Here is a 15,331-nt window from a genome sequence, read left to right on the forward strand (position 1 = left end):
TCAACTGGGTGCAAACTTATTGGCAGGATGATGGCACTCTGCTCCCACTGCTGCTTTGGGCAGGCCTGGTGCGGAGCCTAGTGCCATGAGCCCGACTACGGCAGAGTACTTTCATCAAGAGACCCCCCCCCCCCCCACACACACACACACACACACACACACACACACACTGGCAGGTATGGGGGAGGTCCAATACTGTTATAACAGTATGGTGCATGTCTGCTTTCGCTATCTGCCCCAGTGCACTGTGTCTGTCACTCACACACTCTGTCACACAGGTGTGTTGATGCCTGTAATTCTATGTAGTTCAGCAGTAGAAAATGTGATATTAGTCTTCTAGCTGAGTGTTAATCGTGTCCACAGTGTTGACGATAGTGTAACTGGATCCAAAACGTATCAGTGATGCATGTAAGTCAATCCAGACTAGTGTCCAGTTCCTTCCCATTGGTGTTGCAGTAAAGTGCAGAACACGTAGCTAGTTACTGAGTAGACATAGACAGCTGCCTCTACATATAAAGTAGAATTGCGACAAGTTGTGTGTGGGTGAATTGGAACGTGCTAGAAATGTGTGTGCGCGGTGTCCTGGTGTGCCACTGTGCCGGAGGAGTTGATGAAAAGCCCCCCAAAGTGAGGTGCCATGCGGTCAGCACAGGGGTCGTGCAGAAACAAAGTCTAACCTCTGAGTCGTTGCCCTAGAAACCCAGCGTGGACACAGAAAAAGAGGAAAAGGGACAGTCAAAGAGAGAACTGTAAACCCACCTGCTAGAGCTACTCAACCTCTCTACTGACATATACACTGTCTATCGATTAGTTTAACCTTTATTTAACTAGGCAAGTCAGTTAAAAACAAATTTGTATTTACAATGACGGCCTACCCCGGCCAAACCCGGACGACGCCGGGTCAATTGTGCGCCGCCCTATGGGACTCCCAATCACGGTCGGATGTGATGCAGCCTGGATTTGAACCAGGTACTGCAGTGATGTCTCTTGCACTGAGATGCAGTGTCTTAGACCACTGCGCCACTCAGGAGTGGATATACAGGTCAAGGCAGGCATTGAAAACAGGGCAAAAAGCCATCATGGCAAAATGATATAACATTTTTTTACGCTTTCCAATGTACCATACCTGCTGAAGATGTGGGGAAAATACTTGATTGCCTTTACTTTTTGGCTGTTGTCAGTGATACAAGATATATACTTAAGTAACAAGATCTTTCATTTCAGAGTCAGATAAACTTGTGGACACCCATAGACTTCCAGTCATTGTGCTAAGGCTAGTTAGCATTTGCTTAAACCTATGCAGACATCAAGTACAGTTTTTAAAAAGAACCACCAATTTGTATAGGTAAGATATACTCCACATGGTTAGCTACAATGGGTTAGGAGGATATCCCAAATGAATTGACAATTAAGTATGTAAAAAAATACATGTATTTTTGAAAGCAAACGATGCAGGATGTGAGACAAATTGCTGGCTGCATTGTTGCTGTGGTGTAAATGACAACGTATGATAGATGTTTCAGTAATTCATAGTCTACCCAAATCTGCTGACATCAGTCTAACATAGGGCTCTCCAACCGTGTTCACGGAAAGCTAAAACCTACAGGATGGTAGCGCTCCAGCAACAGAGTTGGAGAGCCCTGGTAAACATGCCACAACATTTAAAACGCTGAAGGTACAGTTGAAGTCGGAAGTTTACATACACTTAGGTTGGAGTCATTAAAACTTGTTTTTCAACCAGTCCACACATTTCTTGTTTAACAAACTATAGTCGGTTAGGAGTCGGTTAGGACATCTAATTTGTGCATGATTTGTGCATGATTATTTAACTTATAATTCACTGTATCACAATTCCAGTGGGTCAGAAGTTTACATACACTAAGTTGACTGCGCCTTTAAACAGCTTGGAAAATTCCAGAAAATGATGTCATGGCTTTAGAAGCTTCTGATAGGCTAATTTACATCATTTGAGTCAATTGGAGGTGTACCTGTGGATGTATTTCAATGCCTACCTTCAAACTCAGTGCCTCATGACTTGACATCATGGGAAAATCAAAAGAAATCAGTCAAGACCTCAGAAAAATCTGATCTGGTTCATCCTTGGGCGGGATTTCCAAATGCCGGAAGATACCACGTTCATCTGTACAAACAATAGTACACAAGTATAAACACCATGGGACCACGCATCCGTCATACCGCTCAGGAAGGAGACGCGTTCTGTCTCCTAGAGATGAAAGTGATTTGGTGTGAAAAGAGCAAATCAATCCCAGAACAACAGCAAAGGACCTTGTGAAGATGCTGGAGGAAACAGGTACAAAAGTATCAATATCTACAGTAAAACGAGTCTTATATCGACATAACCTGAAAGGCTGCTCAGTAAGGAAGAAGCCACTGCTCCAAAGCCGCCATAAAAAAAGCCAGACTATGGTTTGTAACTGCACATGGGGACAAAGGTCGTACTTTTTGGAAAATGTCCTCTGGTCTGATGAAACAGAAATAGAACTATTTGACCATAATGTCCATTGTTATGTTTGGAGGAAAAAGGGGGAGGCTTGCAAGCCGAAGAACACCATCCCCACCATGAAGCACGGGGGTGGCAGCATCATGTTGTGGGGGTGCTTTGCTGCAGGAGGGACTGATGCACTTCACAAAATTGATGGCATCATGAGGAGGTAAAATTATGAGGATATATTGAAGCAACATCTCAAGACATCAGTCAGGAAGTTAAAGCTTGGTTGCAAATTGGTCTTCTAAATGGACAATGACCCCATGCATACTTCCCAAGTTGTGGCAAAATGGCTTATTAAGGACAACAAAGTAAAGGTATTGGAGTGGCCATCACAAAGCTCTGACCTCAATCCTATAGAACATTTGTGGGCAGAACTGAAAAAGTGTGTGTGAGCAAGGAGGCCTACAAACCTGACTCCGTTACACCAGCTCTGTCAGGAGGAATGGGCCAAAATTCACCCAACTTATTGTGGGAAGCTTGTGGAAGGCTACCCTAAATGTTTGACCCAAGTTAAACAATTTAAAGGCAATGCTACCAAATACTAATTGAGTGTATGTAAACTTCTGACCCACTGGGAATGTGATGAAAGAAATAAAACCTGAAATTAATTAATCTCTCTACTATTATTCTGACATTTCACATTCTTAAAATTAAGTGGTGATCCTAACTGACCTAACACAGGTATTTGTTATTAGGATTAAATGTCAGGAATTGTGAAAAACTGAGTTTAAATGTATTTGGCTAAGCTGTATGTAAACTTCCGACTTCAACTGTAAATGAATGGCTTTTTAACCCCAGATGGTATTGGCTCACCGTGCTCATCTTGCTCTTGCTGTCAGCAGTGAGGAAAGACATGTTATTAATCTCATTCATCACCACAAAGTTCTGCTCCTCTCGTTTGAAGTTCTGCAGAGACACAAGATGGAGAGAGAAAGGTCATCAGATCAAATCAAATCAAAGTTTATAGGTCGTGTACACAGATTTAAGGTGACATGACATGTTCATCCAGAAGATGCTCTTCTAGTGGCCGGGGACTTTAATGCAGGCAAACTTAAATCAGTTTTACCACATTTTTACCAGCATGTCACATGTGCAACCAGAGGGTAACAAATCCTAGACTACCTTTACTCCACACACAGAGATGCGTACAAAGCTCTCCCCCGCCCTCCATTTGGCAAATCTGACCATAATTCTATCCTCCTGATTTCTGCTTACAAGCAGAAACGAAAGCAGGAAGTACCCGTGACTCCCTCAATACAGAAGTGGTCAGATGACGCGGATTCTACGCTACAGGACTGTTTTGCTAGCACAGGCTGGAATATGTTTCGGGATTCATCCAATGGCATTGAATAGTTTTCCACCTCAGTCATCGGTTTCATCAATAAGTGCATCGATGACGTCATCCCCAAAGTGACTCTACGTACATACCCCAACCAGAAGCCATGGATTACAGGCAACATCTGCATCGAGCTAAAGGCTAGAGCTGCCGCTTTCAAGGAGTGGCACACTAATCCGGACAATTATAAGAAATCCCGCTATGCCCTCAGACGAACCATCAAACAAGCAAAGCGCCAATACAGGTTTAAGATTGAATCCTACTACACCGGCTCTGACGCTCGTCGGATGTGGCAGGGCTTGAAAACTATTCCGGACTACAAATGGAAACCCAGATGCGAGCTGCCAAGTGACGCGAGCTTACCAGACGTGCTAAATGCATTTATGCTCGCATCGAGGCAAGCAACATTGAAGCATGCACAAGAGCACCAGCTGTTCTGGATGACTGTGTGATAACGCTATCGGTAGCCGATGTGAGCAAGATCTTTAAACAGGTCAACATTCACAAAGCCGTGGGGCCGGACGGATTTACAGGACGTGTACTCAAAGCATGCGCGGACCAACTGGCTGTCACGTCCTGATCTAATTCACATGTCTTTGTGATTGTCTCCACCCACCTCCAGGTGTCTCCTGGTTTCCCCATTAGTCCCTGGTGTATTTATCCCTGTGTTTCCTGTCTCTCTGTGCCAGTTCATCTTGTTTTGCCAAGTCAACCAGCGTTTGTCCTAGCTTCTATTTTTCCCAGTCTCTGTTTTTTCCTAGCCCTCCTGGTTTTGACCTGTGCCTGTCCTGACACAGAATCAGCCTGCCTGACCACCCTGCCTGTTCTGACCTCGAAGGCAGGGCCTATCCCCTGGTACTGTTTGGACTCTGACCCGGTTTATGAACTATCGCCTGTCCTCGACCTGCCTTTTGCCTACCCCAATTGGTATAATAAATATCGGAGCTCAACCATCTGCATCCTGTGTCTGCATTTGGGCTCGCCTTGTGCCCTTATACTGGCAAGTGTCTTCACTGACATGTTCAACCTCTCTCTAACCGAATCTGTAATACCTACATGTTTCAAGCAGACCACGAAAGTCCCTGTGGCGAAGGAAGCGAAGGTAACCTGCCTAAATGATTACCGCCCCGTAGCACTCACGTCAGTAGCCATGAAGTGCATTGAAAGGCTGGTCATGGTTCACATCAACAGCATCCTCCCTGGACACCCTAGACTGACTCCAATTTGAATACCACCCCAACAGATCCACAGATGACACAATCTCAATTGCACTCCATACTGCCCTTTCCCACTTGGACAAAAGGAACACCTATATGAGTAGGCTGTTCATTGACTACAGCTCATCGTTCAACACCATAGTGTCCTCAAAGCTCATCAGTATGCTACGAACCCTGGGACTAAACCCCTCCTTCTGCAACTGGATCCTGGACTTCCTGACAGGCCACCCCCAGGTGGTAAGGGTAGGTAACAACATGTCTGCCACGCTGATCCTCAACACTGGGGCCCATCAGGGGTGTGTACTTAGTCTCCTCCTGTACTCCCTGTTCACCCACGACTGCATGGCCAAACACGACTCCAACACCATCATTAAGTTTGCTAACGACACAACAGTGGTAGGCCTGATCACCAACAGCCTATAGGGAGGAGGTCAGAGAACTGGCAGTGTGGTGCCAGGACAACAAACTCTCCCTCAATTTGAGCAAAACAAAGGAGCTGATTGTGGACTACAGGAAACGGCGAGCCGAACATGCCCCAACTAACATCGACAGGGCTGTAGAGTGGAGCTGGTCGAGAGTTTCAAGTTCCTTGGTGTCCACATCACCAACAAACTATCATTGTCCAAACACACCAAGGCAGTCGTGAAGAGGGCATGACAGAACCTTTTCCCCCCCAGGAGACTGGAAAGATTTGGCATGGGTCCTCAGTTCCGCAAGAAGTTCTACAGCTGCACCATCGAGAGCATCCTGACCGGTTGCATCACCGCCGGGTATGGCTACTGCTCGGCATCTGACCGTAAGGCGCTACAGAAGGTAGGACCTATATAATAGGCGGTGTCAGAGGAAATCCCATAAAATTGTCAGAGACTCCAGTCACCCAAGTCATAGACTGTTTTCTCTGCTACCGTAAGGCTACCTGTACCAGAGCGGAAAGTCTAGGTCCAAAAGGCTCCTCAACAGCTTCTACCCCCAAGCCATAAGACTGCTGAACAGTTAATCAAATGGTTACCAGGACTATTTACATTGACACCCCCCCCTCCCCAAATTTGTTTTGTACACTGCTGCTACTGGCTGTTTACTATCTATGCATAGTCACTTCACCCCTAACTACATGTACAAATTACCTCAACTAACCTGTACCTCCGCACACTGACTCGGTACACCCTGTGTATAGCCTCATTATTGTTATGTTATTGGGTTACTTTTGATAATTTTTTACTTTAATTAGTAAATATTTTCTTAACACTTATTGAACTGCACTGTTGGTTAAGAGCTTGTAAGTAAATATTTCACTGTAAGGTCTACACTCTACACAGTTGTATTTGGCGCATGTGACAAATACATTTTGATTTTATTTGAGAGAAACAGTTGTCACCTTTCAGGGGTTTACACTCACATGAGATTTGGACCAGAATATGAAGACCTCTCCAACCATTCTGAAGAGCTCCTCTGCATCTGGGTCTGGGCATGTCAACCACCTTGCCCTGCAAATGGAGGACATCTCTTTGAGGTACTACTCATGGAGACCATCAATACCACAACAAACATGTATGCAAAGACAACTGGCAGGGGGAATGGTTTCTGACATACAGTGCCTTGCGAAAGTATTCTGCCCCATTGAACTTTGCGACCTTTTGCCACATTTCAGGCTTCAAACATAAAGATATAAAACTGTATTTTTTTGTGAAGAATCAACAACAAGTGGGACACAATCATGAAGTGGAACGACATTTATTGGATATTTCAAACTTTTTTAACAAATCAAAAACTGAAAAATTGGGCGTGCAAAATTATTCAGCCCCCTTAAGTTAATACTTTGTAGCGCCACCTTTTGCTGCAATTACAGCTGTAAGTCGCTTGGGGTATGTCTCTATCAGTTTTGCACATCGAGAGACTGACATTTTTCCCCATTCTTCCTTGAAAAACAGCTCGAGCTCAGTGAGGTTGGATGGAGAGCATTTGTGAACAGCAGTTTTCAGTTCTTTCCACAGATTCTCGATTGGATTCAGGTCTGGACTTTGACTTGGCCATTCTAACACCTGGATATGTTTATTTTTGAACCATTCCATTGTAGATTTTGCTTTATGTTTTGGATCATTGTCTTGTTGGAAGACAAATCTCCGTCCCAGTCTCAGGTCTTTTGCAGACTCCATCAGGTTTTCTTCCAGAATGGTCCTGTATTTGGCTCCATCCATCTTCCCATCAATTTTAACCATCTTCCCTGTCCCTGCTGAAGAAAAGCAGGCCAAAACCATGATGCTGCCACCACCATGTTTGACAGTGGGGATGTTGTGTTCAGGGTGATGAGCTGTGTTGCTTTTACGCCAAACAAAACGTTTTGCATTGTTGCCAAAAAGTTCCATTTTGGTTTCATCTGACCAGAGCACCTTCTTCCACATGTTTGGTGTGTCTCCCAGGTGGCTTGTGGCAAACTTTAAACGACACTTTTTATGGATATCTTTAAGAAATGGCTTTCTTCTTGCCACTCTTCCATAAAGGCCAGATTTGTGCAATATACGACTGATTGTTGTCCTATGGACAGAGTCTCCCACCTCAGCTGTAGATCTCTGCAGGTCATCTAGAGTGATCATGGGCCTCTTGGCTGCATCTCTGATCAGTCTTCTCCTTGTATGAGCTGAAAGTTTAGAGGGACGGCCAGGTCTTGGTAGATTTGCAGTGGTCTGATACTCCTTCCATTTCAATATAATCGCTTGCACAGTGCTCCTTGGGATGTTTAAAGCTTGGGAAATCTTTTTGCATCCAAATCCGGCTTTAAACTTCTTCACAACAGTATCTCGGACCTGCCTGGTGTGTTCCTTGTTCTTCGTGATGCTCTCTGCGCTTTTAACGGACCTCTGAGACTATCACAGTGCAGGTGCATTTATACGGAGACTTGATTACACACAGGTGGATTGTATTTATCATCATTAGTCATTTAGGTCAACATTGGATCATTCAGAGATCCTCACTGAACTTCTGGAGAGAGTTTGCTGCACTGAAAGTAAAGGGGCTGAATAATTTTGCACGCCCAATTTTTCAGTTTTTGATTTGTTAAAAAAGTTTGAAATATCCAATAAATGTCGTTCCACTTCATGATTGTGTCCCACTTGTTGTTGATTCTTCACAAAAAAATACAGTTTTATATCTTTATGTTTGAAGCCTGAAATGTGGCAAAAGGTCGCAAAGTTCAAGGGGGCAGAATACTTTCGCAAGGCACTGTATAGTACTGTTAGACAGGATACTGGATATGAAAGGGTGTACTACATATCTACAGAAAAAACATGAGCAGCCACTAGTTTGCCTGTGTACTGTACCTGTTATTGTCCACATAGCGGATGAGGAGAGGGTAGAGGGCGTACAGGTCTCTGCAGAGCACAGCAAACTCCTCCCTGATGGTGCCCTCCTCCTCATCCCCCTCGGCCTTCCCCTCCATACGCAGGTGGTCCTCCTCTGCCACCACCTTCCCTGTCCTCTTCTTCAGCTTCTCCATGGTGGGGATGAAATGGGACTTGAGCATCTCTGGCTTGGCCCTGCTCACAATAGGCTGGGAGAAGACTAGGGATGGAAGAGGAGAGGTAATGGTGAGTTGGCAAGAAAACACACAAACACAGGTACATTAGACACGTAAAGCATTGTGGCAACCTCACCAGCCAGCCTCTTCATCCAGGAGGCCTCGTCAATTCCCAGGTTATTGACGACGATCTTCATGATGCTGCCCAGCAGCTGGTTGAGCTGCTCAGAGGTGACGTCGGTGCAGATCTGGCCCTCCAGCTCAGGGAAGATCTCTACTCCTCTTTCCCACCATCGGGGCAGGTAGTTACACAGCATGGGCAGAGTTATCTCGATCACATGGGGCATCTCTGTGTAACGGGCACCTGACTCTGCCAAGTCCCCTATCTCTTTCAATAGAACGTCTAGCTCTGGTATGTCCTGGCATAACTCCTGGACCTCATTGGGCAGACCCAGGACTATGGACATCAAGACACAGAGACAGGCAGGGGCCGAGAGACAGACAGAGACAGACAGACAGACAGGCAGAGGCCGAGAGACAGACAGACAGACAGAGGCCGAGAGACAGACAGGCAGAGGCCGAGAGACAGACAGACAGACAGACAGACAGACAGAGGCCGAAAGACAGACAGACAGAGGCCGAGAGACAGACAGACAGACAGACAGACAGACAGACAGACAGACAGACAGACAGACAGACAGACAGACAGACAGACAGACAGACAGACAGACAGACAGACAGACAGACAGACAGACAGACAGACAGACAGACAGACAGACAGACAGACAGACGAGAAAAAAAGAGAAGATGAGAGAGAGTGTTGAGGAACTTGAATACAAGTTCTGGGTGGACAGATAACAAATTACAGGACTAGCTGGACACTCACTGGCTCTTTCTCTGGGGGTCTTGGTGGTGTAAACAGAGAAGGAGTTGTACTCATTGAGATGGGGCTCCAGGTATGCCACTGGCATAGCAGCCGCCAGATGGGCCAGACACTCCCCTAGGGCTGGCATCTGCCTGGACAAGGGAAGACAAGGGCAGTCAAACTCACAGATGATCAGGTTTGTATTGCTGTACTGTTCACAAAGATAAACAGATCCAGATCCAGACTCACCTCTCCACATGAGGGTTCTTGACAATACCCAGGGAGTAGATGGCGCACATGATGCGGTAACACGACATTTGGAGATCATCCACTGACCACCACGAACACACACACAAAAACACATGAACACAAACATACACGGTTAACAGTCCACAAGATATGCAAATGTTTCACAATTCTGAGAGTAAGTAAACTGGAATGATGTGTCATCTCATGAATGACGTGATGACACGACTCACAAATGACATCATCTCCAAACTGGTGCTGAGAGATGTGGTCGAACAGGGAGGTGAGGACTGGGAGCAGAGCAATGGTGGTGTAGTTGATGTTCTGGGACACGCCTTTCACCTGCTGTAGAGGGACCACACAGTAAAACATGGTGAACAAGATTGAAAGACAATAATTCTGGAATACTTCAATTCCTACCTGTTCTCTTGTAGACACTTTGCTCTTACCTGGTTGCCTTTAGACACCTTTCCCAGTTTGAGGTTCTCCACCATCTTCTCTATATCATCAGCTGCACCCTCAAAGAATGACCTGAGCCCTGCCTTCACGATTTCAGGCCCAGACTTCATCACCGTCCTGAGGAATTCAGAGCAGGGAGGGAACAGAGGAAGGCTATGAGAAAACCTGAGATGACACATTTGATCCATTACCTTGGCCTGGGGAATAGGTTAATGACAGTCATAAATACCTCTTCCCCCCCTTTTTCCTCTCTCTACCCTACTAAGGTTACATTTGCAAAACCCTTGGTTAACATAGAGATTCTGGGAACGTCAGAATGTGGGGGGAAATTAACTATATTCTGGTAATCCGAACAATTGAACATATGCGGTGGTACTTAATGAATATGATGTCAGTTCGGTTGTCATCTGAGACATTCTCATCAATGATAAGATGACATAAACTCTACAGTGGAAAGTCTACACATCAGAGTTATCGGATTCACATGGAATTGTTGTTCAATTTAAATGTTTGAATATTAAATTATTTGTGATGGGATGAAATGTGATTTTAGCTTCTAAAATGTGAGATGTGGGTTTTCATAAGATATTGCTGCTCACTCAGTGGCCCGCCCACGTGAAGAGACAGAGGTTGTAAACTATGAAACACACCCCTTTTCTCCCTTCCTATATAAAGCCTTGACAGGTTCTTTAAGAGTTTATTAGGAAGATAATAGCTCTATAAATATTTTTTTGTGGTGCCCGACTCTCTAGTTAATTACATTTACATGATTAGCTCAATCAGGTGATATTATTTTATAGAATAGCATGTCATATCACTTAATCCGGCATAGCCAAAGACACGACACCTTCGTATTTGGATTGTGAACACATTTCAGAGAAGTGAAGAAGATTACCTTGCGTCGAGAGATCGTGCCAGGATGTGAAGACAGTTGACAATAGCAGGGGCGTCATTTCCTATAGAGGATAGACAAAGTCACCTAGATATAATGAAGGCTGGCAACATCAAGATAAATTCTTTTCGATTTACAGTACCAGGTAGAAAAACCTTCAATGCAAGTACATTAGTTCAAATGACATCAACTCAAATCAGCATGAGAAGGGGAGAAAGCCAAGCACAGGTAATCAGAGTCAGTCGAACAGCGGACAGTGAAATAGAGATGCAGTGGGGAGGGTCAAACACAAGTTAGACAGATGGAAACAGAGCAGGAATGACGGGACAGAACTAAATCATCAGGACAAAGACCATTTCTTACCAAAGAGAGAAACTCTGTGTCTCACCAGAGCAGCCATTTTACAGAAGATGCTACAGCGACACCCAATAGAAACGAGAGAGGAAACACAGAGGAAGGTAATGATTGATGAAAGGTAATGATTGATGAAAGGTAATGATTGATGAAAGGTAATGAATGATGAAAGGTAATGAATGATGAAAGGTAATGAATGATGAAAGGTAATGATTGATGAAAGGTAATGAATGATGAAAGGTAATGATTGATGAAAGGTAAGAGGAAAAAGGTGAAATTACAGCACAGGTTCCAAAAGAGAGACTTGACATGATGAGTAGAGAAAAATGAAAGTGGCGAAAGCCAACTAACTAAACTGAGGTGTAGCAATACACATGTAATACAGTGTGTGACAGAGTTACCTGGCAATCATCTCTTTCTCCTTGTTAGAGGAATGTCCTCCAGTACCCAGGACTTTGGCCGGTGTGGACAGGAAGTACAGAGAGTGGTTTTTAAAGTACTGATTGATCAGGGGCAACAGGATCTGAGACAAACACAGTTCATCATCATCATCATATATTCTTATACCCCTGCAGTAAACATTTAACAGTTGTATCAAATGCCCTCTCTCCTCCTCTCTAGATAGGACTGTTTCATAGTGATTCTGCTCTCACCTTTGCAAAGAATTTGATCTCCTGCTCATGAGGCGACTTCTCCACTCTGCCACTGCTCACCACAGCCTCTGAATGAAACCCAAAAGACAACATTATGGACTATTGTTAACGTGTTAAATGTCAAAATTGACTCTACACTGATTCATTCAGTTGCTCAATAACAGTCAACGTTGACCACTGATTCAATCAGTTGCTCAATAACAAAGCACTATTTCATTGGTTATCATCATCCACCCTCCTCCAAGAGCCCACTCTACCAAGATGAGCTATGAACTCCTGGGCCATCTCCATCCACTTTAACAGCTTCTGCAGGAAACCATAAGCAAAGCGCTTCTCGATAGATGAGATGTCTGACTCCATGTCTTTCATCCCCCTGGAGAAAGAATTCAAAAGTATGATTTATCAATACATATTCAGTTGCTTCCTCAACTTGATACCTTCAATGACTTTTCCTTTTACCTGGTGACTGCAAATCCATTGAGTTGAAGGAATTTAAGAAGCTCCTGAGCCTTTTCCCTGTCTCGTGCCTTTTCCTTTGCTGTCAGGGTGTCATAGGGTACAAGCAAAGGGTGGGAGCCTCCTCCTACACACAGTCAAAACACACACAAAGTTCCCATTTACTTTTATAAAAGAAAAAGGTGACTGGCAATTCTGTAGGCAATATCCTCTTTGTTTTCTGAACAGAATGACCTCTGACCTTTGGACTGCAGCTCCATCTTCTTCTTGCGACCCCAGGTATTGTGATAGTTCTCTGCAAGCTGTTCTGCCATGGACTGGAGAAATTATGAAAACATTGATCACATTACAGTCTCTAAAGTAATTGAGAGGGATGGGTAGCCTAGTGGTTAGAGCGTTGGACTAGTAACCGGAAGGTTGCAAGATTGAATCGCTGAGCTGACCAAGGTAAAAATCTGTCGTTCTACCCCTGATCAAGGCAGTTAACCCACTGTTCCTAGGCCGTCATTGGAAATAAGAATTTGTTCTTAACTGACTTGCCTAGTTAAATAAAGATAAAATACTTTAGTGCCATCATACCTGCAGCTCTCTTGACAGTGCCATGTGGGAGATCTCAATCGGTTGGGGACTGTAGCCATGGCTGGGGTCGTACGTTGCCTGAAATACACACATTTATTCATACTGTTTTTATTATCTCTGTCCACAGAGATCCTATTAAATGGGTTATTCATCCTTTCCTATCGTCCTTTTCTCTGTACCTGTGCAGTCTGAGAAATTTTCCGAGCCGCCTTCTTTTGCTCAGTCTTGGCTTCCTCTCCTTCCCTCATTTGATCCAGAGTCCACTCCCATGCAATTATAGCCTTCATGGACTCTTTGATGGGCCAACGGTAGATCTCTTTGTCCTACAAAGGAGGAGATCATTACAGAGGGCATCAGAGAGCAGAAATTGTAAAAAATCTGTGGTGGTTGACAGAAAAGACTATGCATTGTAAGAAAACGATCAACTGTGCCTCTTACCTTCTCTGAGAATGTTTTGTACGGTCGGAGCATAGGGTGAGTTTTAGAATCTTCATCCAACATCCCTCCATACGTCCAGTTGTTCTGAATCTGCAGGTGAACATACATACAACATTATTGTTTAAAACACCATACATTGTACAGTTTGCGGTACAACTGATACACAAACGTTTATTGTTGCCTTTGGTCGTTTTTTTTACTGACCTTTTCAAAAGCCCACTTGTCATGTGTGTATTCAGCATATTTGTTGATGAAGCCATCCAATCTCTCAGGGATGATAGTACTACAACACAAAACATCGACTTCAGTACACCACAGACATAACATACTGCACAGTAGCTAAAAGCAGAGGATACTGCGAAATATTCATAAAAATATCAACATTTTCCATTGATACTGTATCTTATCTAAATTGTTTGTGTTTTCTCAAGGCCTTCCTCCTATCAGTTTATTCTCCCTTCATCATCTCCCTCTTCTCTCCTTCATTTTACTCCCTCATCTCGCCCTCTCTTCTGTCCATCATTTTCTCTCTCTTTCAATCTCTCTCATCTCACTCTCTCCCATTCAAGGGTCTCACGTTGTGGTCTCCACTGGCTTGGGATCAAAGTTTCCCTCTGCATCCACTGAGGCTTTCTTCTCAGTCTTGGAGGAGTAGCTGGCATCTACATAATCTGGAGGGATGGCCCCAGCAATGGCACATATGCACGGCATGGCAATTTTAAACAGCTCAGCATCAAATTTCTGGAACCAGAACCAGATGACATAGTGAAATATTTCTACAATGATCTATCAACGTATTGTTTTTTATTGGAGCCAAACATTTCCTGGTGACTAAGGTATGATCGATCAGTGTAATAGTGTAACCTTGTGGGCCAGGGACTCAAAGATGCCCCAGAAGAGTTTGCGGGTGAGATGCAGCTCCTCCTCTGATGACACTCCAAAGTTGCCCCAGCCGTTGGGCAGGCAATAGTACTTCCAACAACGCTCATAGTGATTGTTCAAAAGCTGCAGCCAACAAAAGAACATTATGAGATCGGTGAGATGATGCATACTAACATCTGGATGATACGTACATTATCTTGATATAGCTATCTTCATTCCTTTGTTTTGATTCTATAAAGGTTTGATTGTCTAATGTTTAAGTCATGTCCATACCTTAAGTGGCATTTTGGCATATTCATTGAGAATTGGTACATCAAATACCAGCCTTCTCAACAGGTGTTGTAACATGGATGGCCGTAGATTTCTAAGAAATAGACACAAATAAATAAGCGCACGTAAATACATTATCAAGCATGGTTAAAAGCTTCTCTAGGGTAGGGGGCAGCATTCGAAATTTTGGATGAAAAGCGTGCCCAAATTAAACTGCCTGCTACTCAGGCCCAGAAGATAGGATATGCATATAATTGGTAGAGTTGGATAGAAAACACTCTAAAGTTTCTAAAACTGTTAAAATAGTGTCTGAGTATAACAGAACCGATATGGCAGGGGAAAACCTGAGAAAAATCCATACAGGAAGAAGGATTTTTTGTTGTTGTTGTAGCTTTCTATTCAATGCCATTACAGTATCCATTGACTTAGGACTCAAATTGCAGTTCCCATGCCTTCCACTAGATGTCAACAGTCTTTATAAATTGTTTCAGGCTTGTATTCTGAAAAATTAGGGAGTAAGAGCAGTCTGAATGTGTGGACCCTGCAGTGTCACATAGCTTTTTCATGCGCATGACCGAAAGAGTGTCTTTCTTGTTTACCTTTTATATTGACAACGTTATTGTCTGGTTGAAATATTATTGATTATTTAGGCTAAAAAACAACC

The 15,331-nt window shown here is 43.9% G+C and overlaps 1 protein-coding gene across 1 annotated transcript in view; it reads right to left on the reverse strand.

The window, feature by feature from the left end:
* LOC109873878 (ryanodine receptor 1-like) overlaps positions 1 to 15,331 on the reverse strand; it is an 84,279-nt gene that overhangs the window by 32,992 nt on the left and 35,956 nt on the right. The window contains exons 49-71 of the mRNA XM_031809071.1: positions 14,671 to 14,761; positions 14,380 to 14,520; positions 14,093 to 14,256; positions 13,720 to 13,798; positions 13,516 to 13,605; positions 13,257 to 13,400; positions 13,078 to 13,155; positions 12,740 to 12,815; positions 12,502 to 12,625; positions 12,300 to 12,415; positions 12,043 to 12,110; positions 11,791 to 11,912; positions 11,399 to 11,448; positions 11,039 to 11,099; positions 10,134 to 10,260; positions 9,918 to 10,029; positions 9,688 to 9,769; positions 9,460 to 9,590; positions 8,710 to 9,030; positions 8,377 to 8,617; positions 6,459 to 6,546; positions 3,323 to 3,415; positions 678 to 692 (exon numbers count right to left, since the gene is read on the reverse strand). Of these exons, the coding sequence (XP_031664931.1) occupies positions 678 to 692; positions 3,323 to 3,415; positions 6,459 to 6,546; positions 8,377 to 8,617; positions 8,710 to 9,030; positions 9,460 to 9,590; positions 9,688 to 9,769; positions 9,918 to 10,029; positions 10,134 to 10,260; positions 11,039 to 11,099; positions 11,399 to 11,448; positions 11,791 to 11,912; positions 12,043 to 12,110; positions 12,300 to 12,415; positions 12,502 to 12,625; positions 12,740 to 12,815; positions 13,078 to 13,155; positions 13,257 to 13,400; positions 13,516 to 13,605; positions 13,720 to 13,798; positions 14,093 to 14,256; positions 14,380 to 14,520; positions 14,671 to 14,761 (2,614 nt within the window). The remainder of the gene's footprint in view (positions 1 to 677; positions 693 to 3,322; positions 3,416 to 6,458; positions 6,547 to 8,376; positions 8,618 to 8,709; positions 9,031 to 9,459; positions 9,591 to 9,687; positions 9,770 to 9,917; positions 10,030 to 10,133; positions 10,261 to 11,038; positions 11,100 to 11,398; positions 11,449 to 11,790; positions 11,913 to 12,042; positions 12,111 to 12,299; positions 12,416 to 12,501; positions 12,626 to 12,739; positions 12,816 to 13,077; positions 13,156 to 13,256; positions 13,401 to 13,515; positions 13,606 to 13,719; positions 13,799 to 14,092; positions 14,257 to 14,379; positions 14,521 to 14,670; positions 14,762 to 15,331) is intronic.

The sequence above is a fragment of the Oncorhynchus kisutch genome, linkage group LG29 (genome assembly GCF_002021735.2).
Source record: "Oncorhynchus kisutch isolate 150728-3 linkage group LG29, Okis_V2, whole genome shotgun sequence".
Taxonomy (NCBI): Eukaryota; Metazoa; Chordata; class Actinopteri; order Salmoniformes; family Salmonidae; genus Oncorhynchus; species Oncorhynchus kisutch.